This window comes from Pteronotus mesoamericanus, unplaced genomic scaffold (genome assembly GCF_021234165.1).
Source record: "Pteronotus mesoamericanus isolate MK-2021 breed Mesoamerican mustached bat unplaced genomic scaffold, CSHL_Meso_final contig_181, whole genome shotgun sequence".
Taxonomy (NCBI): Eukaryota; Metazoa; Chordata; class Mammalia; order Chiroptera; family Mormoopidae; genus Pteronotus; species Pteronotus mesoamericanus.
In genome coordinates this window covers 10,322,862-10,347,284 of record NW_026555077.1, presented here as the reverse complement: position 1 = coordinate 10,347,284, position 24,423 = coordinate 10,322,862, and the positions used below count along the sequence as shown (strand labels likewise).

General features: G+C 35.4%; 1 protein-coding gene across 6 annotated transcripts in view; it reads left to right on the top strand.

The window, feature by feature from the left end:
* The window catches only part of TTLL7 (tubulin tyrosine ligase like 7), a 138,504-nt gene that overhangs the window by 44,839 nt on the left and 69,242 nt on the right, over positions 1-24,423 (top strand). For 5 of the 6 annotated variants that reach the window (XM_054566906.1, XM_054566902.1, XM_054566903.1 and 2 more), the window contains 7 exons: positions 188-319; positions 3,001-3,122; positions 3,955-4,022; positions 9,243-9,401; positions 13,488-13,704; positions 18,363-18,527; positions 21,875-22,033. In XM_054566906.1, coding sequence (XP_054422881.1) covers positions 188-319; positions 3,001-3,122; positions 3,955-4,022; positions 9,243-9,401; positions 13,488-13,704; positions 18,363-18,527; positions 21,875-22,033 — 1,022 coding nt within the window. The remainder of the gene's footprint in view (positions 1-187; positions 320-3,000; positions 3,123-3,954; positions 4,023-9,242; positions 9,402-13,487; positions 13,705-18,362; positions 18,528-21,874; positions 22,034-24,423) is intronic. The other variant, XM_054566907.1, reaches the window with a different exon arrangement.

The window sequence follows — 24,423 nt, the reverse complement described above, 5'->3', positions numbered from 1 at the left end:
CACATTACAAAATGTAAATATATTATAGATCATCACTGCTAATTATCTTTAAGAACTAAAAATTAATTGGGGACTCTTAAGAACCAGAACTTAAATATCATATTTTGCGGGGGAGGGCATTTGTGTTTGCTGGTATGGAGTTTTTGTTATTTCAATGATATTTTGTTGGTTTACATTTCTTCTAAAGTTATTCAGGGATCCTCTCCCCTGGATCTGAATACAGAATTGCCTTATCAAAGCAGTATGAAAAGGAAAGTGAGAAAGAAGAAAAAGAAGGGAATAATTACAGCAAATGTTGCTGGGACAAAGTTTGAAATTGGTAGGTCTCCTCAGAATCATGGCATTTCCATACTTGCTGGCAAAACTAATTTTATGTTGAAAACAATGTAGAAATTCAGAGAGATACCTTCTCTTATGTAACGTATTTTTAGGTGCCCCCTGTAAAATTTTTATGAGATCTTTAATATGTCAATAATCAAAACATGAGTGTAAACTAAAAGCTTTAGTTATTAATATGACAATTTTGATTAAACTTAATGTTAAAATCAAGTATAAAATAATGAGCAGTAAACAGATTAAAATGTTAACTATAAAATGAACAGTGTAAAATTTGAGATTTTTATTAAACAGTGAGAACCTGACTTAAAGAATACAGTAAAAACACATTTCTCTCTTTTTAAAGAATTTTTTTGAAGATGCTGTTGCTATTTTTTAGTGAAATTCTAATTTTTATGTGTAAATAGTATCTACAGTGTAAAGAACAGATAAGAGGAATTAATTACTTGAAATTAAAATACTTTTGTCCAGCATTGCAAAACTCATTATCAATACCAAGTACTTAAATAATATTCCTCTTTTCTGAATTCTTTTGCATTAAAAAAGTTGAGGAAAATAATACGAATCTTAAAGATGTTAATTTTTTTACCCTTATTAATCTTTGAGAATCACATTTTCATTTACAGTAATCCACCAAAGCTCATCAACAATCAATGAAATATATCAGTGGAATTAAGGTTCTCTAATACTCTCTTCCAGCAATTTTCAACCCTTTTCATCTCATGGCATACATAAACCAATTACTAAAATTCTGCAGCACAGCAAAAATAAGTTATAGTTTTTGTTCGACCTGACAAAAAAATAGGTATAATTTTAATTCATTTGCACAGGATGGCTGTTGATGTGTTCGCTGTTGTCATTTTTTAAATTTGACAATTTAAGGGAAAAGAAATCAGGGCCCCTGACTAAATAGTCAGGTACTGCATGTTTTAACAATTCTTGCAGCACACCAGTGCGCTGTGGCCCATTGGTTGAAAATTGCTGCTGTATTCCAAGTGTTCCTCAGAGGAAAAGATTTTAAGCAGGTTGGTGTGAGTGGGTGAGATGTGGAAGGGTTAGGGTTTATTTGCAGCCTGTTTTCCAGACTGAAAAAAATAAGAGTAAGGTGACTATTGTAAAAGTGATTGATGGGTGGGGTTAACTTATCCTTTCACTTTTAAGGTTCTTCTGGGGTTCATAAGAAACCTTGATTGAAAGGAGAATGTTTTAAGTGCAGTTCTCTCTGTTTCCTAGGAAGTGTTCAGAGGGCTGAAGTTGCATTGTATTCTTCATATAGATTCTGGTTCCATTTCTCTCGTGAAGGTCTTGCCAGTTATTTCTGAGGCCCAGACAGTGTGTCTCCTCTGCTCAGGAGCAGGTCTGCTTCTGAGCTGCTCTTCTGGCCTCATCGTTGTTTTTGGCCACTGAGCCAGTTAAAGGAGCCTCCCGGGCTGTGGCACCATTGTCGTGGCCTTCCCTGTGAACCTGAGGAGGCACAGCAGCTCCTGAGCCCTCAGGATGCCAGAGCTGCATGGTGGTTTGTGGCACAGGAACAGCCCTTTCCCCAACTCTCGTACATTGTCACCTGGGCCTTCAGAATAATCCCAGGTTTTACTGGGGTACGAGCCTCTCCTGGAACACAGCAACTTCAGCTCTGCAATCCCCTTCCCAAACTCATCCACCTCTGATCACTGTCCTCTTTCATGCCTGTGTTCTAGGCACTGATGCATGAAAAGTTCTTTTTTCCTCAGCCAAGAAACAAACGTTGAGTCCCCACAACTTGAGACCAACAGGTGTTCGCTCATCAGTTTCATACTTGAGCCAAATAATTCGGATAATTGGTTGCTTTTTACCATTTCTCCTCACATATTGGATATCAGAAAAACATTTAAAAATAAAATACTGAAGCACTGCTATTTATAGTAAGAATTTTGCTTGGAACCCAAAATTTATCAAAATTTAAGTATTTTGCTTATCTTTAATGTAGATAAGATTGAATTTGAAATTTATTGGAAGAAAAATATCAATATGTCAATTATGATATCTATGTCAGAGAAGAGTCTATAATTTGTACTAAAAAGCAAGCTTTCCTCTGAGCATCAATTCTTTTCAGTAAGATTAGAGAATTGGGGACAGATAAGGGAGCCAGTTTTCGAATATGTGCAGTGAATTCTGCTTTATTATTTTGTATTCTTAGTCAACATGCTGACTTGATTTTAACTGCTAAAAATAATTTGATCTAGGGAGGTAGAAAGTATAGCTTAGGTCTAATGATATAATGATCAGGGGCTATTTTACCTTTTCCCCTCTGTACCCAGCCCAAGGTCATCAAAAAGCCATGAAAGTACATTTTCCTGATAGAGGTGTCATCTCAGCTGTGCATGTTTTCCTTGTGCTATGAATAATCACTGGACCCTTTAACAGTGCTGTGTACTGGTAAATCTTAGAGGACTGAAACTAAGGATTTTGGGTGCAACCTAAAAACCATTCTCAGTTACTGTTGAGTATAATTTGGCTCTAGTTAAATTGCTGTAACTCAAAATAAGTCTATGCTGTAACTAATGGATATTTTCCCAATGAAACGCTTTGGGCTAAAATTTATAAGTATGTATCAAAAAGTGTTTTCCCATTGAATATATTACTGAGGTATTTTAATATTGGTTTAACTTAATCATTTAATTGCAGTTCGTTTAGTAATAGATGAAATGGGATTTATGAAAACTCCCGACGAGGATGAAACAAGTAACCTTATATGGTGTGATTCTGCAGTTCAGCAGGAGAAGATTGCAGAGCTGCAAAATTACCAGGTGGGGAATTAATCATGACCAATTCTTGGCCATTAGGAAAGTTACATGAATTCCCTTATATTTTTCCTTAGAGTGGGTTCTTAATATGTTGACATATTAAATTTCAGTCCTAAGTTACCTGAATAGCCTGTTTTGTTGCTGTCCAGTTGTACTACCTCAACATGAACGCTGCATCCTTTGAGATGGAACTTTACCATCTTTCCATCTTTAAGTAAGAATTGATAGAAGAAAACTTTTCCTAGACTGATGTTTTGCACTAGGCTTAAAGATGCGTGATGTGGAATAGATTGCCTAGAGAGATCATGATGTAGACATGCCTTGTAATGTTGATTATATGCCTGGCTTCATTCCTTTATGTTTAGGATGTGATACAAACTTAAATTTAAAAAGTCAAATGCATAGACTTTCAGACAATTGACATTTTGTATAGTTCTTCATCTGTTATTTTGGATGGTAATACAGATTTTACTGTTGGGAACAAATAAGTCCATTTCCACCAGCTTTTCTGCAATGCGTATCTGATGAATATAGGACATCTAGAATATCAAAAATAATTTCGACAATGAATTACCAGTTTCTAAACACAGAAAATTGTAAATTCAGTGTCTATATGATCACTCTTTTCTGATTTCTTTAAAATTATGCAATTTTATTCTCATTACTTGAGATTCTTTCATTCATTGTGGGTCATTTAATTTAAATATTTTACATGAATAATTGTCAACTTATTACGATGTGAAAACTTAAAGGATGGTGGTAACTGTATTATAATATAAATGAATGTATTCATTAAGTCTATGAGAATATTAATGTTTACCTTTTTATTTTCCAGAGGATCAACCATTTTCCAGGAATGGGGGAGATCTGTAGGAAGGATTTCTTAGCAAGAAATATGACCAAGTAATCTTCGTTTTCTTGTAATAGAATAGATCTGTTAGAAATTTACATTTTGAATATCATAGTTCAATCTTCACAAAGTTACATTGATTTGAAATGATATTTTGATGGAAGAAAGAATTTTAGAGCCATGGGGGTCATAAATGTTCTCTGATTCTATTCCTGTACTTTGCAAAGGAGGTAACTGAAGGTTAGAGGAATGTCTTGCACAAAGTCAAACAAATAATTAATAGCAGAGATGGGTCAGGATCTTGGTTTCCACAATATCAGGGCTCTTTTTACTTTTTATTTAATAGATACTTATTTGTTTTCATTTAAACCTTGCAGGAACTAATTTGTTGCATTATTGCCACATGTGCATGTATGTGTTCATATTCTGGTTATTGAGCAACTGATATGTGCCAGGCACTGTTGTGGGTGTATGTGTACACACACATACACATAGACCACATATAGGCAGGGTCAGGCAAAAGTAGGCTTACAGTTGAGAGTATGAGAAACAGTTTATTCTTGGATAATTATTTGTTAATTATTGTATTATTTTTCATATGAACAACTGTAAACCTACTTTTGCTCAGCCTGTATATGCTCATCCAAGGATATACATGCACATGTATTTATTTCTGAGACCATTGTTTAGAGTAACAATCTGCTTTAAGGGGAAAAACTGTTCACGGGTACTGAAGTACTGAACGAACTGTAGAATTTTTATGCAGTTTATATTTCCTTTGATTAGATTTTTTTAGTTTAAGAAAGTTGAGTGATAAATTGAGAAAAAAATTTGAAAAGAGATCACTTTCATACGAAAAGGTTAGTAAATATGTGTGTGCAATGAAAGAAATATCTGCATGTATCCAAGTGAAAGTTTATACATGCATCCACTCAACAAATATTTTTGAATGTCTATTTTATGCCTTAACTTTGAAGTAAACAAGATAAATAGGGCCTAATCCCTGCCTTGAACTCATATTTTAGTAAGGGAGAAAGACCGACACATACAATACAGTGTGATGGTCGTGTGTGAGAGGCAGAGTTAGTGTATGGTGGTGATAAAGATGGTGGGAGGGATTATTTTGGGAGGGCAGGGAAGGCTTCCTGAAGAAATTAAGTAAGAGATAGGTGTTGAAAAGTGTAAAGTATCTCACCCTTTGAGAAGAAGGCAAGGGGATTTGATGGCAAAGACAGTGGCAGGAGAGACTTCAAGCAACATGATATATTTTGGGGAACTTTATGTAGTTTCTATGGTTATATAGGAAGTAAGGAGAATCAACCTGAGATGATACTTGGAGATATTGCAAAGGCAGGCTGTGTGTGCCATGTTATTATAGTTTATTTAACCACTTGTTCTTTAATCTCTTAACTACTCAACAGACATTTCTGTATATCCTGAGAGAAATAAGGAGTTATTCCATGGGTTTAAGCAGAGAAATAATGTTTTAGACTGTCTTGGTGGCAATATAGTTAACGGATTCAATGAAGGTAGGACTAGAGGGAGAAAGCCCTGGAGGCTGTGTTTGTTAGCATCCAGGTGAGAAATAATGAGCAGCTAATAAGCCAATTGAGAGAGAGAGTGGCAATGGGGAGGAGAAAATAAACCTGGAAAATATTGGGTTGGCTAAAACGTCTGTTTAGTTATTTTTCTGTAAAATAAAAGACACATTCTTTGATTTTCACCAATAACTTTACTGATATGGATATTTTGAGTAGGTTGGCCATCTCCTGCTATTGGCTTCTAGTTGGTAGAGGCCGGGGTGCTGACAAACACCCTTCCATTAATGCGACAGCCCCACAGCAAAGAATTATTTGGACAAAACAGCAATAGTAACAAGAAACTTTGCAAACCACTTTTGACATGTTCGATCAGTCACAGCACCTTCTGCATACACTGAAATCTTTAGTTTTGTTTCAGTTGTGTTTTTATCTTTCTTGAGGTAATGAAGCATAACCCACTGAAAATGCTATGTATTTCCTTCCTTCTTCAATATTAAAATGGCTGCACAAAAATACACCAATTTCGATTTTTTAAAAATGCACACTGATATGACAGCTGTCCCAATACAGTCTAACAACATTGTTTCAAAAGATGTTAAAGAGAACTAAGCACTTCTAGAAGAGCCATCTTATGGAAAAAACAACAACAACAACAACAACAACTAAATGAACTTTTTGGGAACAACAACAACAACAACAACTAAATGAACTTTTTGGCCAACAACAACAACAACAACAACAACTAAATGAACTTTTTGGCCAACCCAGTAGGAAGGAAATAGACTTTATGGGACTCCTGAAAACTGCTATGATGCAAGAATAAAGGGGAGCAAGAGAGGCATTTCTGAGATGACTCCTAGGTTTCTGGTTTAGGATATTGTGTAGGCGTTATGATTGATTAAAATAGGAATTGCAGGATGAAAGGATTAAGGGGAAAGGGAATTGCCTCTAAACTTTTGAATATGTGTTTTATTTAAGTCATTTATTTTCACTTAACACTTATTTATTAAATACAAGGGGGGACCCCCCCAAAAACTGGAATTATCTTCTGGAGGGTGGGCCTTTTGTAGTACAGTCTTCCCCTGCTAGGTGGATGTTCTAGGAACCCATCTGTATCAGTGTGCCAGCAGGTGTTGTTGCGAGAGGCTGTGTTCAGCTTCAGTGACTTTTTCTGAAGACTCTTTCAATACATTTGCCCATTTCATGATGGGTGATTTATGACCACCCTGCCCACACTGCGCTGAGTGTTCACCAGTTTTTGACCAAAACCAGCATGACCTTGGTGCCCCACCTTCCTTATTTATCCAGTCTTACCATGAGCGACTTTTTTTTTCGTTTGTTTCCCTGGATGAAAAAAGTCCTCAAAGGGACATGTTTTGCCATTGTGTAAGAGGTAAAATACAAACGGCAGAAGGACTAAAAGCGGCCAAAATGACAAGTTCAAAAACTGTTTTGAGCAGTGCGAAAAACGTCTTGGTGCGTATATTGCAACAAATGGAGAGTACTTTGAAGGTGACTGAATTTTAAACACATAACAAATACACAATTTTTTATAAATAAATTATTTTGGCACTGTGCTAGGCTCTGGGTACAAGAAGAGACTTGTGATTTTTACAACTTTGGATTGCTGCTTTGTGATAAGTGTTACAAAGTTCTAAATTAGTGCATAGTGAAGGACTTCTAACTAAAGGAGGCACCGGAGAGTTTTTCTGAAGAAGTGATGTAGAAGGTGAAATATTGATGAGCACAAGTTTGCTGGTGAAGACGGCAGGTGACACACTCTGGGCAGGAAGAATAGAATGGGCCAAGGTCATGTGGTAGGAGAAAGCATGAATAGTCAAGCTACTGAAATAAAGCGAAGTGTAGCTGGAACACAGACATTTTGATGGTGGGAGAGAGAGTAGCTGAAGAGTGATTATGGATGGTCTTTATTCGAAATGCCAAAGAAGAGGAGGGGGTTATGAAGTTAGTAATATGACCAGATTTGCCATTTGAAAAGATGTAGAGAACAGAAACCTGTATGGTTAGAAGAGGTAATGCAGACCACCTTAGACTCACAAGTAGGCTATTGCAAAAAGGCATTTCTCATTCTATAGAATGTTTGGAATTCTCTTTAAGGAAAAAACAATCTTCTAAAAAAAAATTGGCCTACTCACATGAAAATAGTTGTATAAATCATGTGATTAATATAATTTAGTAAATCCATGAGAGCAATGAGTAGAAGTTAATCTCAGATTCCCAAATTCCTAAGCAAGACCAAATGTCTCTTTTGAAGTTGCACATTTTCACATCACATGATTTGTGTTAGATTACCTAAGTGAAATATAGTATTTCTCTTGACTATATTTGTGCTTTAATTTTTTCCAACTATATTTGAAAGAATGTCACTCATAAATACTACATGGTCATTTCAAACTATATTGTTCTAATTAAAGCTTTAACTTGATCTAATTTTATTTCATTGTTAAAAATATAATAAATATATTGAAAGACTTTGGAAACAGAAACAAAGGCATTAGCAGTTACTGTGCTTCCTTTAGATGTGTGTTTCAAACCGTCAATGTTAGCCTATTTTAAACTGAGATTATTTAGCTTGTTGACTCATTCTGGGTTTGACACATGGAAATGGTAATTGTATCCCCTCTTATAATGAAAACATAACTTTTTTACAGGGTTCATTTGAAGGAACACTTGAAATATGGTAACTGTTTGAACCTCCAGTTGTGGAGGCCAAGTGGCATATGTATTCCAAACTCCTAGTCGTAGAATTTAGGCCTTACATCTCTGCATATTGTATACTATGATACCATTTTAGTTTTTTACAAATTTTATTTGGGGACAGTATCTGCTACAGTATCTGCTCATCTAGAAAAGACTTGAATACATTTATAAAATTTAAAACCTTTTTTGAAACAGTCAGATTTTCTTGAATAGATATTTTAAAATACTTCTCTTAATTCATTTTTATTGGGAATCAATATAGACAAAATAGTTAACATTTGGAATTCATCAAAAGTAAACATTAACTAAGTATTGTCTTTAAGTTATGCATCAAATAGGCAGCCTGATTTGTAGCAAATACAAGAATATTGGGACATATGTTGAAGCCATAAAACCACATGTATAAACACATACAGTTCATATAAACAAAAGCCTCTACTGACGCAAAGCTTCACAGTTTTCTCAGAAAAAGAGTTAAACTCCAAAAAACACGAGTAAAAGGCAATCAGAACTCTGCCTGTGGATGACTCAGAGGACTATGAATCATCTTTAAAGAAGTGGTATAAATGGCACCTGGCAGTGAGCCATTTCCTACTGCCCATCCCCATTCCTGACACCGACTTGGTGACTCTTTCCACATTATCTTGCCTTATATGCCTTTATTACATCTATCACATTGTATTTAATTAATGCCCTGTATATAAATTCCTTAGGGAAGAGACCATATTAATTTAATATCCCCAGTGCCAAGCACATAGTATATAGTCAAATGTATGTTTGATCTACCAATGCATAAATTAGTATATAGGACAGAGAACTGCGTCTTTTTTCACTGATGTATCCCCAGTGTCTAGACTAGTTCCAGCACATAGTAGATGCTTAAGACCTTTGTTGAATGAATCAATAAATGAATAGAGGGATTTAAATCCTTGTGGTAAATGTCAGTATCGCAGAAAGAAAATTTAGAAAAGTTTGAATAGAAATTATTTTTATATTATCTCTGACTTACAGAATGATCAAGTCCCGGCCTCTGGATTATACCTTCGTTCCTCGTACATGGATCTTCCCTGCTGAATATACTCAATTCCAGAACTATATGAAAGAACTGAAGAAAAAAAGAAAGCAGAAAACTTTTATAGTAAAACCAGCTAATGGTGCAATGGGTCATGGGTAGGTATTATTCACCTGCAATATATTTTTAAAAAAGGGGGGGTGGTGGGGAGAATAAACATGAGCATTAACTCATGGTTGGAGCTAATATGAAAAACATAATAAAATAGATCTCTTAACTATTGCTTTTTTGGAACTAAATATTTAATTGGTCCTTTTACCCTGTCCTACAGGCTTCAGTAATTAAAATTAAATCAGTAGGTTGTAAGACTTTAACACAAAACAACAAAATAGAGGAAAAAGGATGTTTTCTATTTTTTAAATATAAAATTAGCATTCATAATAATTTTAGAGTAATCCTGTAGAATAAAATTCAGCGGATATCATAGAGCTAAACTTCCTTGGAGACAGAAATGGAATGGGAGTTACTTTTACATGTATCTTTGCTTATAAATGAGTTTTTAACTTTATGTAGCCACAGTAATTGGATTGAAAATGAGTAGAACAAATCAAGCTAAAATAACAAGAACTAGACAAGTTAGCTAAGAATACATTGCAGAATAATATATTCCTGTTTCCTTTTACTTATGTTAGTTTTCTGCAGTGTACTTTTTAAAAAAAAAATGTGGCTGAGTCTGCTTTTAATGAAAACGTGAATCATTTTAATCCTTTGTTTTTAAGATGGGGGAAAAAAAGGTATTGAAAATGTAGCTGCCAGGTAAATTATTGTTCAACAGTTTCTATTTGACTTTCAATTGTAATTTAATCAGACATTATTTTTAACTGTGGTTTAAAAATTTAAAAAATAAACATGTTGTATTAGTGGGAATTTTATTTTAGTTGTTTAATGTAAAGTTGGTTTGCTGTGTACTAGCATCAAAGGAAAATTTTGGGGGGGTATAATTGAAGTTCACATTTTCTCAATTTTAATGTTAAAAATTAATATTACAATTTACATTTCTATGTATTCACACGTACTGGTAAAACATTATGTATAGGTATTAATCTGATTTGACAACAGTATAAAAACTGGCTGAAAAAGCACGCAGGTCATACTGGGCTGCCAGGGTTTAGTTCATGTATTGGAGTGAACAGGTAAAGGACACCTCTGTCATCTATGGGATATATCCACTTCATTGCCAATCTTTTGTTTGGTTTTCTTCTCTCGTATTGAGAATGGGGTATTGAAGACTCCAACTGTTATTATTGGGCTATCTCCTTTCAATTCTATTAGTTTTAGCTTCACATATTTTGGAGCTGTGTTGTTAGATGCATATATGTTTATAATTATTATATCTTATTGGTGCATTGACGTCAAAAAAATCTTTATATATTGTTTTTCTTTGTCTTTTGTAATAATTTTTATCTTAAAGTCTATTTTGTTTGCTATTAGTATAGCCACTCCAGATCTCTTTTGTTTATCCTTGGCATGAAATATCTTCAATTTGTTCATTTTCAACCTATTTGAGACTTTGAATCTAAAATGAATCTCTTGTAGACAGCATATTGTTGGACCATATATTTTTAAAATGCATTCTGCCAAATCTTATTTTTTAATAGGAGAGTTCATCCATTTGTACTTTAGTAATTATTGATAAGGAAAGATTTATTTCTGCCATTTTTCTATTTGCGTTCTATGTGTCATATATATATACGTTTTTATTCTTCAATTCCTCTATTTCTGCCTTCTTGTGTATTAAATAATTTTCTAGTGCACCGATTTTATTTCCTATGTTTTTACTATGTATTTTTTATTTATTTTTTTAATGGTCACCCTGGGATTACAATTAGCATCTCAATTTATAGCAGTTTTCTTTTGATTAATATCTATTTAGTTTCAATAGTTTAAAAAAAAAACTTCTCCTATATATCTGTGCCCCCTTTTATTGTCATAAATTATATCATGTACATTTGTGCCCATTAATATAGATTTATAATTGTTTTACACAGTTGTGTTTTAAATAATATTGGAAAAATAAGTAGTTACAAACCTAACTTAAACTAATAGTGACTTTAATATTTACCATGAATCACCTTTAGGGTTGATCTTTATTTGATTTGAGTTACTGTCTAAGGTCCTTTTGTTTCAACCTGAAGGATTTTCTTTAATGTTTCTTGTAGGCCAGGTGTACCAGCAACAGACTCTTAGCTTCTGTATATGTGGGAATATCCTATTTCTACTTTAATTTTAAGTAGTTTTGTCAGATATAGAATTCTTGGTTAACAGTTCTTTTTTTTTTTTTTTGTTAGCTCTTTGAATATGCTATTTTACTGTCTTTAGCCTACATTGTTTCTCATGTGATGTCAGCTGTTTATCTTATTGAGGATCCCTGGGACATGATGAATAGCTTCAATCTTGCTACTTTCAAGACTCTTTGCCTTGGCTTTTAACAGTATGATTGTATGTCTCAGTGTGGATCTCTTTCAGTTTATTGTATTTAGAGTTCATTGAGCTTCTTGAATGTGTATTTTTTTTTTTTTAATGAATTGGGAAGTCTTCAGACATTAATTCTTCAAATATTCTTTCTCTCCCTTTCTCCCTCTCTTCTTTTTTTGAAGAATGTATATGTTAGTATCCTTGATGGCATTCCACAGAACTCTTAAGCTCTATTCGTTTTTCTTCATTATTTTTCTTTCTGTTCTCAGATTAGTTAATCTTAATTGACCATTTTCAAGTTTTGTTTCTTTTTCTGTCTTCCTAAATCTTCTGTTTGGCCCCTGTAGTGAATTTTTTGTTTTGTTATTGTGCTTTTCAACTTCAGAATTTATGTTTGTATTCTCTCCCTCACCCTTTAAAAAATAATTTCTATCTCTATTGATATTCTCAATTTGGTGATATAGCATTCTCATGGTTTCCTTTAGCTTTGAACAGATTTAAGATAGTTGATTTAAGCAGTTGATTGTCCAGTAAAACCCATGTCTGGATTTCCTCATGAACTGTTTCTATTAATTGATGATATTCCTGTGTATGGGTCATACTTTTTTCTTTGCATGCCATTTTCTTTGTTGTTGAAAACTGGACATTTGGAATATTACCATGTAGCAAATCTGGAAAGCAAATTCTTCCCCCGCTGTAGGATTTTTTTTGTTGCTGTTGTTCATGATCGTTGTAGTTGTTGTTTGTTTAGTGGCCTTTCTAAAATAATTTTGTAAAGTCTGTATTCTTTGTTGTATGTGGTCACTGAAGTTCCTGTTCCTTTAGGGCAGTGGTCAGCTACTAATTCGATAGAGGTTTTAGTGAACACTTGGAACCTACACCTCAAAAAAAATTGCCCAGTGTTGGCAGATGGGCTGTGTGTATGTTGTATTGGAGCATGCCTTCTGCACTCAACTAGGCAATTTACAGCTCTGCATTAGCCTCTATTTCCTACTTGTGTAGAACCAGGTGGTTAGCCAGAGGTAAGAGCTTAGGGCCTTCCAGGTCTTTTCTGAGCATGCACCTAGCCTTAGGCTTTTAGATTTCTAGAAATATGTCAGAACTTTTCAAAACTCTATTCCCCAAAGACTCTCATTCCTCAAACTTTTTTCTCAATCTTTTTAGTTGGTCTGTTTTCCCCAATAGTTATTTTGTTGTCTTAGAGAGCAGGGACTAATATATTTGTCTTTTAAGTGTTCTCCATAATTGCCTCCCCAAGTAGCTGCCTTAGCTCTGAGACAGAGCTCCCAGTCAGGCAAGATAAAAGCAAGTCCTCAGAGGTCCTCCAGAAGAGCCGCTACACAGATTTAAAAAAAGACAACCATAAAAATAAGGTCTAGTCTCCTCCCTGTAGAACCAGTATCTATACTGGAAACATGGGCAGTTATTCCAGGCCATTGCCGAACTGGCGAGCTGGGGTGTGGGAGGGGGGATGGTACCAGAGTAAGGTAAAATGCCAAAAAGCTGTTTTACATAGATTCAGTTGCTTTTTGTTGTTTTTGTTTTTGTTGTTATAACCTTTTACAACCTTTTGCTTGGTTTCCTGGATTCCAGAAAAGTTGATTCTGATAACTTTTTTTTTTTTTTTTTTGGTAGTCATTGCTTTCGTGGAGGGGTAGAATTTGGAGTTTTCTACTCCACCATTTTTCTCTTGAGTATTATCTATTAACTTTGTCAACATCTTGATGTCATATCAAATTGTTCTGCTGATTTTTTTTCTTTAAACCTAGGATTTCTTTGATAAGAAATGGTGACAAACTTCCATCTCAGGATCATTTGATTGTTCAAGAATACATTGACAAGCCTTTCCTAATGGAAGGTTACAAGTTTGATTTACGAATTTATATTCTGGTGACATCATGTGATCCACTAAAGATATTTCTGTACCACGATGGACTTGTACGCATGGGAACAGAGAAGTACATCCCACCGAATGAATCCAATTTGGTAAGTGAGACCAGATAGAATCTATATTTTATTCCTATGTTCAACATGTACTTTTTAAAGCACCCATTCCATTATGTCTAAAGGTTCTGTGAATGAAAGTGCCTCCTCTCAAGTTTTTAGAGTCTGGAACAGTGATTTGCAACAGGTGTCCTGCAGGAATTTTTAAAACATGCAATACCTGACCAGTTAGTTAGGGATCCTAACCTCTTTTCTCTTAGTATGTCAAATAAAAAAATGACAAAAGCCAAAACAGCAATAGTCATCTGGTAATGAATGAATCAAAATTATACCTACTTTTAGGGCAGATCGTAAAAAATATATTTTTTGGTGTGCTTCAGAGTTTTAGTAATTAGCTTATGTGTGCCATGAGATGAAAAAGTTTGAAAATTCCTGGTCTAGAAGAATTGTATACACAAACAGGTACTTCTAATTTATAGACAGCTTTGTGAAAATTAGAATAACACACGGTGTCTGCTTCAGTAAGACCAGTCAGGGAAAAGTCACCCCCTTTGGGTACGGTGAGCACAGGGATGGATTTCAAAGCACATATGAGTTTGTGGTGGCCCTGGATAGAAATGATTTTTATAGAAATATAAATAAAAATAATTACAGTGTTATGGAGTTGAGTATAATATGGATCACTTGTGTTCACCTCCTCATGGAGGAGGTGGTACTTGAGCAGTGTTTATACTTTTGTATAAAGGATATGGTTTAAATACATAGACTGTGGGAAAAAGTATATGAAACAGAGAAAGTAAAAGCTATTGGAAAAGAGTTATTTATTTTTGTTGGAACAAGAGACTGTAAATTTACATTGGCAAAATACAAAGTAGAGACATAAATTTTCTGCTTCAGAGTGATTTTTAAGTCTATTAAATGGGGCTTTTGTAGATATTCTTCCATTAAGATTTCCTTTGTGCAACCATAAGATAGTGATGAAAGTCAGAACTTTTATAGTTTATGATGATCAAACTAATTTATTATACTTTATTATGAAGTCATAAACTGTAATTTATGCTTTAGGAAAGATAATCTGTAATTTATTTTCTGTATTTATTGATTTATTATTAACTAAAGGTAAAAGTTTAGTAACTTCTGACCCTGTTTTTAGGTCTATTAATTGTAGCAAATATTATAAATACCCCAATTATTGTCTCCTCTTTTGTCAAAGGCATGGTTATTGTTTTCCTTCAATAATTATACATATAATTAGCTTAAGAGTTAATATTTTCAAAATTAACCAGTGACTGATCATAAATGTTACTATGTTCATGAACTGAAAAAATGTTGCCAACATGGCAAAGGAATAATAAGGGAACTATCACAGTTTTCACAGGGTAGGAAGATAAAAGAAAGAATCATCTCATTAAAGGTCATAGGTATGGATGTGGCCAGTCACCAAGTAATGTTTGACTTGTACTGCATTCTAGCCATTGTACTGGTTTTGGAAAAACAGTGACGAAGAAAGATTAGTATTGCCCTGACAAAAGAAACAGTCTAGTGGGAATGCAGAAAATAAAATGAGCATTTATAATATCCAATGATAAGTGTAATGGTCTAAGAAACCGAGGGTGCCGTGGCAGTGCATAGCAGGGGCATCCAACCCAGCTGGAGAGAAAGTTAGAGCGGGAGTTCATAAAGTGTAATCCGAACAATGAGAGGTGAGCCAGGCTGGGAGTGGGAGCCTCTCCAGAGAGCAGAAAGACCCAGAGATACAGGAGGTAAAAGTCTGCAGAAAGCAGACACTGTCAGTGTGGCTCAGGTACAGACCAAAAAGGGATGGGTGTTCATATATGAGGAGGGAGAGTCCTGGAGGCCAGATCTTTCAGGGCTTGTTGGTCATGTCTAGGGTTTTGAAGTTTAACCTCAGAAGAAGGGAAGCATTGAAAGATTTTGAAGAAGGGAAAGAAGGAATGAGATTTGTGTCTTAAAAAAGTCATCTGGTCTATGGCATCGGGAATGTGAGGTGAAGGTGGAGGGGGATGGGAGAGGCTAGAGTAAGGGAGACAAGAAGGTGTATTTTTTTTTTTTTTTTAAGAAGGTGTATTCTAATCTAATTCTGTATGAGAGGAAAGATGACTTAAAGTAATAGTAGTAGGGCTGGGCTAGGAATAATTCCATAGATTTAAGATAGATTTATGATAGCATGGATAACATTGATATAATATTCTGTCAGGTTAGATTTGTAGAATGAGGGAAAAGAGAGAGAAATTAAGGATAAAACTGAAGATTAATGGCATGGGCAGTTGTGTAGATGGGATATTTTCTGTGTGATAGAGAATACAGGATTTATTAAAGGTTTTGCAGAAAGCTGATGTGTTTGGCTTGATATGCCTGTGTGACTTCTAAGTGGTCTATACTCTCAGCATTTGGATATGTACCATCAAGTCTGAAATTCAGATGAGAGAGCTGACGACAGGCAAAATTTGGCACTTGTCAGCTCATAGGTTATAATTAAATAATTGGAATGGGTAAGAACAGATTATATACATGTAAGCAGACAATAAGGTTTTGAGAGGAAAGAATGAGAGAAGAGATAGGAAAGATTAAGACTTGGAAGTTCATTTTGATGATAAAATGATATATTCTAGTATTTTAAGTTTTATGTATATGTTTGCTTAAGGACACTGGGTTAGGAAATAATAATGAAAGACTGGGAGTCAGGAAATGTGGTTTCTAGGTTTTACTTTGCCAAAGGATCTTAAATCACATAATATCCTGGCTTTGGTTTTTACATGTATGAAGAAATGATGAACATCAGTGTTCCTGATACTTGTGTATCTCTAAAATTTCATGATCATATTTCTAGATTAAGATATGAAAGAGTGACATGAAATTTTATCTAAACTTACATAAAAAGTAAGTTTAAAAAAGTCTAGAGGAAATAAACCAAATGCTCTCATTGGTTATTTTGGATGGCAGACTGCTATGTATTTTTCCTTCCATTTTCTACTTTTAAAAGAGCATGTATTTTGTAATGAGCTGTGCATTTTTATGAAACTTAAGTATCAATAAACTACATTTAAGAAAGTCATAGAGAGAATTTGAGACATTAAAATACAATAAACGTTCATTTTTTTTGCACCAGTGTTGCAGTCTGCCAGTCCTTGAAAAGCTTAGTATACCCCAATTCATTGCATTGAGCCTATATCCTTAAAAATAGGGCAGAGAGTAGTGTGTCCTTTCCATCCCTTGCAGGTTGTTACTTGATTCATAGTGGCCATCACCACTCACTGAGGCAAATATCCAGCTGGCAATGACCTGTTTAGAAGGGGGTTTCTGTCAAGATAGATGTGGAACTGTGAAAGCTCCAAACCTACTTACAAAGATAATGTTTAAGGAAAGTGCAAAGTGCTATTTCTTTTTCATTTTTTTCCTAGGACAGCTAGAGTTTTTATTACTGTTATGATTTATTTTAAGAAATTCCTGCCAAATAAGAGCTCCTCAAAAAATGAGTTTCCAGTGTTTTTTTTTTAAAGGAAAAAATTATTTATATTTTGGAAACTAGGAAATATTTTGATTTAAGAAAAATTAAGTACTTAAAATTTGACTAGCATAAAGTTTATGGTTTTTTTAAGTATCACTTAATTTGAAGTATTTCTAAGTTTCATGAGGGTAGGGACCATGTCTGTCTTGTTCATCTTTGTATCCACAATGCATAACACAAATTTCTGCTGTTGGTAGGGGCTCCTTAAGGATTGTTTAATTAATGAAAAGTTCTTAATTAGAGGTGGGCACATGAGTTGAGGAGTTCTGAATATTTGCTTCAAACATTTTAAGACTGTATACCTAAGTAACAGCAGTAAAAAAAAATATCAATATACTTGGTCATTAGCAAACCAAAGTAATAATCATGTGACTGAAGCAAGTATTCATTGTGATGCATCGTTGCTATCTAAAATAACTTCTAGGAGTAGGATCATGAAGGTGGGATTTATAGACGACGAATGTTTACGCTAGATCAGTAAGGAGCCCCTAGATGTGTATTAGTGGACAGTTACGAGACGTTTTACATTTTGGATTCTTGTTCAAGTTCGAGAAACAGTATGAGCAGACATAGGATACAAAGAAACTCTGACATGAAAGCGCGATAAATGTAGTGCTGATGCTGTGCAGTGTTGTGTGGGGCACCGCATTGCCTGTGGATGCTGAGTGCACCCTGTCTTGTTCACGAGTTAAGGGGGCTTCCTGTCAGTATGGGAGGGCACAGGCTGTGTTCAGTAATCTGATCTATTGGCTTATGCTATTTACTTGAGCTTTCATTTGTTATTTTTTCTTTGAAAAGACATAGAATGTTGTCTCAGAAAATTTCTTTCCCAGACAAATTTGGATGAAAACTGTAAGTGACCAAACACAGTAAAAACAAAAACAAAAAAGAAACAAAAACAAAAAGCATTTTTCTTGCTTAGCAATATATAGTTCACATTTTCATTTAATTCCTTTACATATTATTATTTTAATACTTTTTATGGCAGATAGAGATGACTACATTTAAGGGAAATGTGCCGTTCCACTTAATTTGGAAATTATCTAAGTAACTGTCAACCTGCCTATTTTAAACTTCAAAATCATCTTTCATCTTTGGATGCTTTCTTTTCTGTGCAGTCTCACAGTTCTACAGTCTCATAGATGATAACTTTGCTTCTTACTCTTTACAGACCCAGTTATACATGCATCTGACAAACTACTCTGTGAACAAGCACAATGAGCGGTTCGAAAGGGATGAAACTGAAAACAAAGGCAGCAAACGCTCCATCAAATGGTTTACAGAATTCCTACAAGCAAATCAATATGATGTTTCTAAGTTTTGGAGTGACATTTCAGTAAGAGTTTGCCATTCCACAATCATAACTGTCTTTCCTCAGATTATCCTAATATCACCAAGCATTTTAAATTAAGAGCAGATTACATTAGATTGGGCAGATAAGGTATGTTTTCATGAAAGAAATAGAATTTGTGATGGACCTTGATAGGTAAGTAGTATTTTCACTGCTAGGAATGGGGAAGAGGGAATTCTAGCTGGAGGCGTATGCCTAAGCAAAGGCATGGAGATATGAGGGTAGTGGTACGTGGTCCAGGTTGCGTATTTAGTATTTGTGGGAGATGCATGGGGACATATGACTGAAAAGATATGTAGAGGCCAAATTTTAGATCTGAAAATTGAAGCTTAAGTTCCAGTTTTTAAGGGAGGAGAATAATAAGGCCAAGGACTATGAGTTTCAAAGATATATCTGGAAAAGAGTGTATGCCTTGGCTGGTGTGGCTCAGTGGATTGAGTGCAAACCAAAGGGTTGCTGGTTCGATTTCCAGTCCGCGTACATGCCTGGGTTGCAGTCCAGGTCCCCAGTAGGGGATGCGCAAGAGACAACCACACATCGATGTTTCTCTTCCTCTTTTTCTCCCTTTCTTTCCCACTCTAAAAAATAAATAAATAAAGTCTTTAAAAAGAAGAGTGTAGGATGGGTTAGAGTGAAGTTCAAGAGTAGTTAGAAGATGGCACTTGGGAGCGGTTTAAGTGAACAGAATGGCTTAAATTGAACACAGTGAAGTAAACATTGGGATTAGTTGAGTTCAGGATGGAAGAGGTGTTCAAAGATTCTTCTGCAGTTTTAAGAAGTAATTATAGGGAGAATGTGTGTGGCATTATCTAAAATAGAGTAGGAAGGGATTTACTTTTGAGAAGATTTGTGGATGAGGGGAAAAAGTTTTATCTATTTGTTCATTTATTCAGTAAACACTTGATGAACTCATAAGCCTGTCTCTGGCTGATGATTTGAAGATTTATAAGATATAGCTCCAGTTCTCAAAAAACGTAGAGTTTGGCAGGAAAAACCAGTACAGAAATAGCAGAGAAATGCTATTGGATTCTGTGGGGATGTAAAGGAAGACCACATATAGTAGGTTTGGGTGAGTGGCGAGAGAGGAGGACTTCGTGGAGGCACTGACTTAAGAACTATGTTTCTAAAAGTCCATGAGGCTAGGATGATGAATTTTACTTTTGATATGTTGAACTTGAAATGCTGTCTCAGGTAGAAAGATCAGTCAGTCAGTCAGAAGGGTACATTTGTGGTGGAGTTGATATTTAAAGCAATGGCAGTGGATGAAATTCCAAATGGAAAAGAGAGGAAAGGAAAAGCTCTGAAAGATGACCTTGATGAAACAGACCCTTTACTAATCCTTGCAGAAGTATGAAAATTGTATTCAGAGTTAGAATTCTGTTGAAAACACAATATGATTAGAGCTATAAAATTTTATTTGGTTTTCCTTTGGAAACGAATAATACATAATTTAAATGAATCTATCATGGAAAATGGACATGAAAGTTCATTGGTAGTTGAACTTGGTCTTGAGAAAATCATAGAGAAAAATCAGCATCATTATATTTATCTTTTTGTTGATTATTTTGTTGGTTGAGTTTTTCACTCCTTATTTTTTCACACCACAGAATGGAAATCCAAAGTTATTAGATATCAGACAAGTACAAAAGAATGAAGTCGTCTCTGCATAGAAGCAAACAGGGTGTGCTGGGAACTATGGTAAATTAAAGAGCATAATAGGTCTGAAGAACATAGATACCGCTCAGCACTAGTATGTTGATGCATATGGTATTTTGGGCCCAGTGTGGTTCATTCTTCTAATTTGTCAAAAGTCATAAATCCCCTGATTCACAAATACTCACATTAAAAATTAATAAACACATTCAAATGCTTTAAAAATGCAGGGGCTCCCTGACTAATGGTCATCAGCTGGATTTGGTTGATGCCCACCAACTTGTTAACTTTCTATTATATCTTCCTGAGAGACTAAAAACATCCAAACAAGAATTTGATTACAGCAATGCTGTGTTTATTTAACTTACCTGTTTATTTATTTTAGCAAGGCCAATTTTTTTGAAATTACAAAAAATGTTCTAATAATGATAGGTTTACCATCATAGTTGGTCAGGAGAATCAGAGGGAAGAAATTTGTTATTTTTGGAGAGTAGCTTTTTGATGGAAGATCGTACGTGATATTACCTGGACGATTTAACGAGTGGGTCATTTGATGGACAGCCCAGTGAGGCCAAGGAAGTTTTATATACCCTCTGATATGCTTTTTTTCTTTACTAAATATTTCATGTCCGTATGGGAATGTCTTTGTGAAAAGACATTCATGTTCATTCATGTCATTCATTTCATGTTGGGCTGCCTTAGTGAAGTAGGTATAGAGAGTCAAGCCAAGAAAAGTGAGCATCTTTAGCTTTACTTACATTGCTTTTAAGTGGTACTTTCCCTACATAGTTAAATTAGGAGAAGGTACAGAAGTAAGACTGCTATTATTAATAGGGTAGGAAATAAATTTTCTGTTAGAACCTAAAGTGGACTTCTCAGATATGGTCAATTAAGCTCTGACACATTCATGATCTCTTCTATAAATGGCTAAATTGTGTATCATTTTTTACTTCATTAGTTAGAATGTATATTAATAATCTATAAGTAAGCACTTACTCAACACTTAATAAATTATTATTTATTCCACCTTAATAGTATTATTTGTCCTCACAGGAAATGATGATAACTAGTTCATGAATTGGCAGTACTTTCATCTCAGATACACTTTATGAACTGCGGAATCATCACTGCGCAAAGAAACCCAGTTCCCCTAGCCCAGTTCTGTCTTAGCTCTTTTCAGCCTTTGTCTAAGTGGAGGTTCTCTACCATTGTTTGTAAAATAGCTTACTGATTTATTCACGAACGTGTTTGAGCACCTACTAAATGCAAGGCACTATTGTAGGCACCAGAAATGGGGTTGTAATAAGACAGATGAGGACCCTGCTCCAACAAAACAAGAAAACAGTCAGCGGGTTCTATGCTATGTAGTGACGTGGGAAGGGTGATGGGTGGCAGTTTTGACTCCAGGGCCAGGGAAGGCCTCTCTGAATATCGAGGACTCAGACATGGGAATATGGGGAGCAAGAGTGTTCCGGGACTAGGGAACCGCTGCTACCCGGAGCCCAGGGAAGGCAAGCAAGGCTGGAGCTTAGGGGGCAGGGGAGGCTGGATGGGCCGAAGCTAGAGCCGTGGCGGGGGCTACACGCTGCGGGGCTAGTTTGTAAGTCCAGGCCTTATTGCCACATGCGTAAATGAGAAAGAAAGAAAGCATTTCACCTTAAAAAAATCTGTACTTGCAGGAATTGGTTGTTAAGACTCTGATTGTGGCAGAACCTCACGTCCTGCACGCGTATCGAATGTGCCGGCCTGGTCAGCCTCCCGGAAGTGAAAGTGTCTGCTTCGAAGTCCTGGGATTTGATATTTTGTTGGACAGAAAACTAAAGCCATGGCTTCTGGAGGTAAGGCTTTTTTTTTTTTTTCTCTTTAAAAAAGAAGGAAGAGATGTTACCGCTGTTCTTGTGTACTAAAACAAATGTTTTTTAAAATGTGTACTTGGCACAGTTGTCTCATTAACTGAGCAGAAGGAGGCCTGAAAACGGTGTGTGGGAAGAAGAGAATGAAAATTCATGGGATAGAACAGTTCTAAAAAAGGATCGATATATATTTCATATGACTTTTCCCAAATTCGTATTGAATTTCTAGGCCAGGAAGAAGTTTATATAGATCTTCCTTGTGTTTTCTCCCAGCTGCTAGTGTAGGTTCTAATATGTAGTTAATGACCTTTTGGCGCCATCCAGTGGACTGAGGTAGAAGGTGCTTCTGAGAATGTGATAACTGTTCACTGGAATAATTGCCTGTAATGATTTATGGTGGTAAATTGCAGAAATTTTCAAGCATAGAAAACATTTTTAGGGATGAATGTGGAAATTGGGTAGAGTATGAATATGCTTCTAATACTTTAAGTATGCTTGTTTTTTAGCAATTTGAAATTTTAAAAAATTAATCCTCACCTGAGGATGATGTATGTTTACTTATTTTTAGAGAGAGAGGAAGGGGGAGAATGAGAAAGAGAGAGAGAGGGAGGCTGAGAGATTGATTTGTTGTATTCATTGATTGCTTCTTCTATGTGTCCTGACCAGAGGTCAAACTTGCAACCTTGGTGCAGGCGATGCTGCTCTAACCAACTGAACTACCCGACCAGAGCTGTACATATTTTGAAAATAAATGATTAAAAGTTGGCCTTTTAAAATTATGAACACTTTATTAAAAAACTCTTTTTTAAAATCCTCGCCCAAAGATATGTTTTTAAATTGATTTAGAGAGCGTGGAAGAGGGGAGGGAGGTGGAGGGAGAGCGAGATAAAGATGGGGGGAGGGGGGAGAGAGAGAGAGAGAGAGATTTTTTGATTGCCTCCCATATGCCCCCAACTGGGGGTCAAACCTGCAACCTTTTGGTGTATGGGACGGCACTCCAACCAACTGAGCCACCAGCCAGGGCTTAAGTATCCTTGAATTAATTGCAATAAATGATTATGCCAGGTGGTGGAAATGCAAAGAGAATAATATGTGTCCTGGTATTTTGGGGACTCAGATTTTGTGTTTTATGGTAATAGTTGTAGGTGTAAATGTGGGACAGAGTACCAGCACAAACAATAGAATGATTAATTTCTCTTTGTACATGTATATATTTAAGAGTCGAAACAATCTTTGCAGGAGAGGAACCTACTGAGCAGGGGAAGTGGGATGGGGCTTGGGGCCTGGAGAAATGGGGATGGGGTGGGGGGGGAGTTACTGGGCAGAGGAAATAGCACTAATTTAGGAGCACAGAATCTATTATGCATACTTTTTTATGTGTATGAAATGATTGTGCTTGTTTTGATGATACAGCTATGATTTAGACATGTATTTACAAGCTGCTGAGCTTTAAGACTGTAACATCTGCTAGGGTTTGTCTGTTTTAGAAGTGGGATAGGCAGTGTGAGTTAAAGAAGCCATCAACATTGCAGAGTAAAATTTTGGCTGTATGGAAGCATAATTTTCAGAGTTTCTTCTGTCAGCCATTTGTGGTTCTTTTATTTTTTTCTCTAACTTTTCTCATAAAACTTTAAGAAAAATCTAAAATTTTAATTGAAGAAAGTTTTTCTACCTTCTTATATGTTAGTTTAATTTGGTACATTTCTTCATAGACCAATTTCTTTTATATGCCAGTAGGGGAAGAAGTTGCATTAGACAAGACAGAGGGGTATGATATTGTGTGGTACCAAACATCATTACCATCCTGGGGGAGGGATATGCCTGGCAGAATTCCAGACTGCTGTTTTAGAGTAGAACACCTAAGGAATTCTATACAGATAGAAAACATTCCAGTGAGCCACTTAATCATCAGTCCTAAATGTCTGGTTTATTTTATAATCCTGTTATATGTAATAGCAGAACTACCATTAATTGTATTGCAAATTCCAGAGATTTGAGTCACTATGGAATGGTTAAAGCTTTTTTCATTTAAAATACATTACCCTTTCCCTGCACTTGTAAGAGATAATACTTAGAGCTTTGAAGTAGCACATTAATAAACTCCGTTTCTCAAATTTACCTGGAATAAATGGATATTCTTGCAATTACCAAGCTACTCCCTTCCCTGAAGAGCAGAGCGCACAGACAGGAATATGTTAATCATTTTCTAAATCAGAAATTGGCAAAGGAATAATTCAGTATGGCATATCTCTATAAAAATACAATTTGGCATATCTTTATAAAAAGACTATCAGGCACCCATCAAAATGATGGCATGAAAGATTTTCAGGATACATTGTTAAGAGAAAAACCTGTATTATAAATTAGTTGAATTA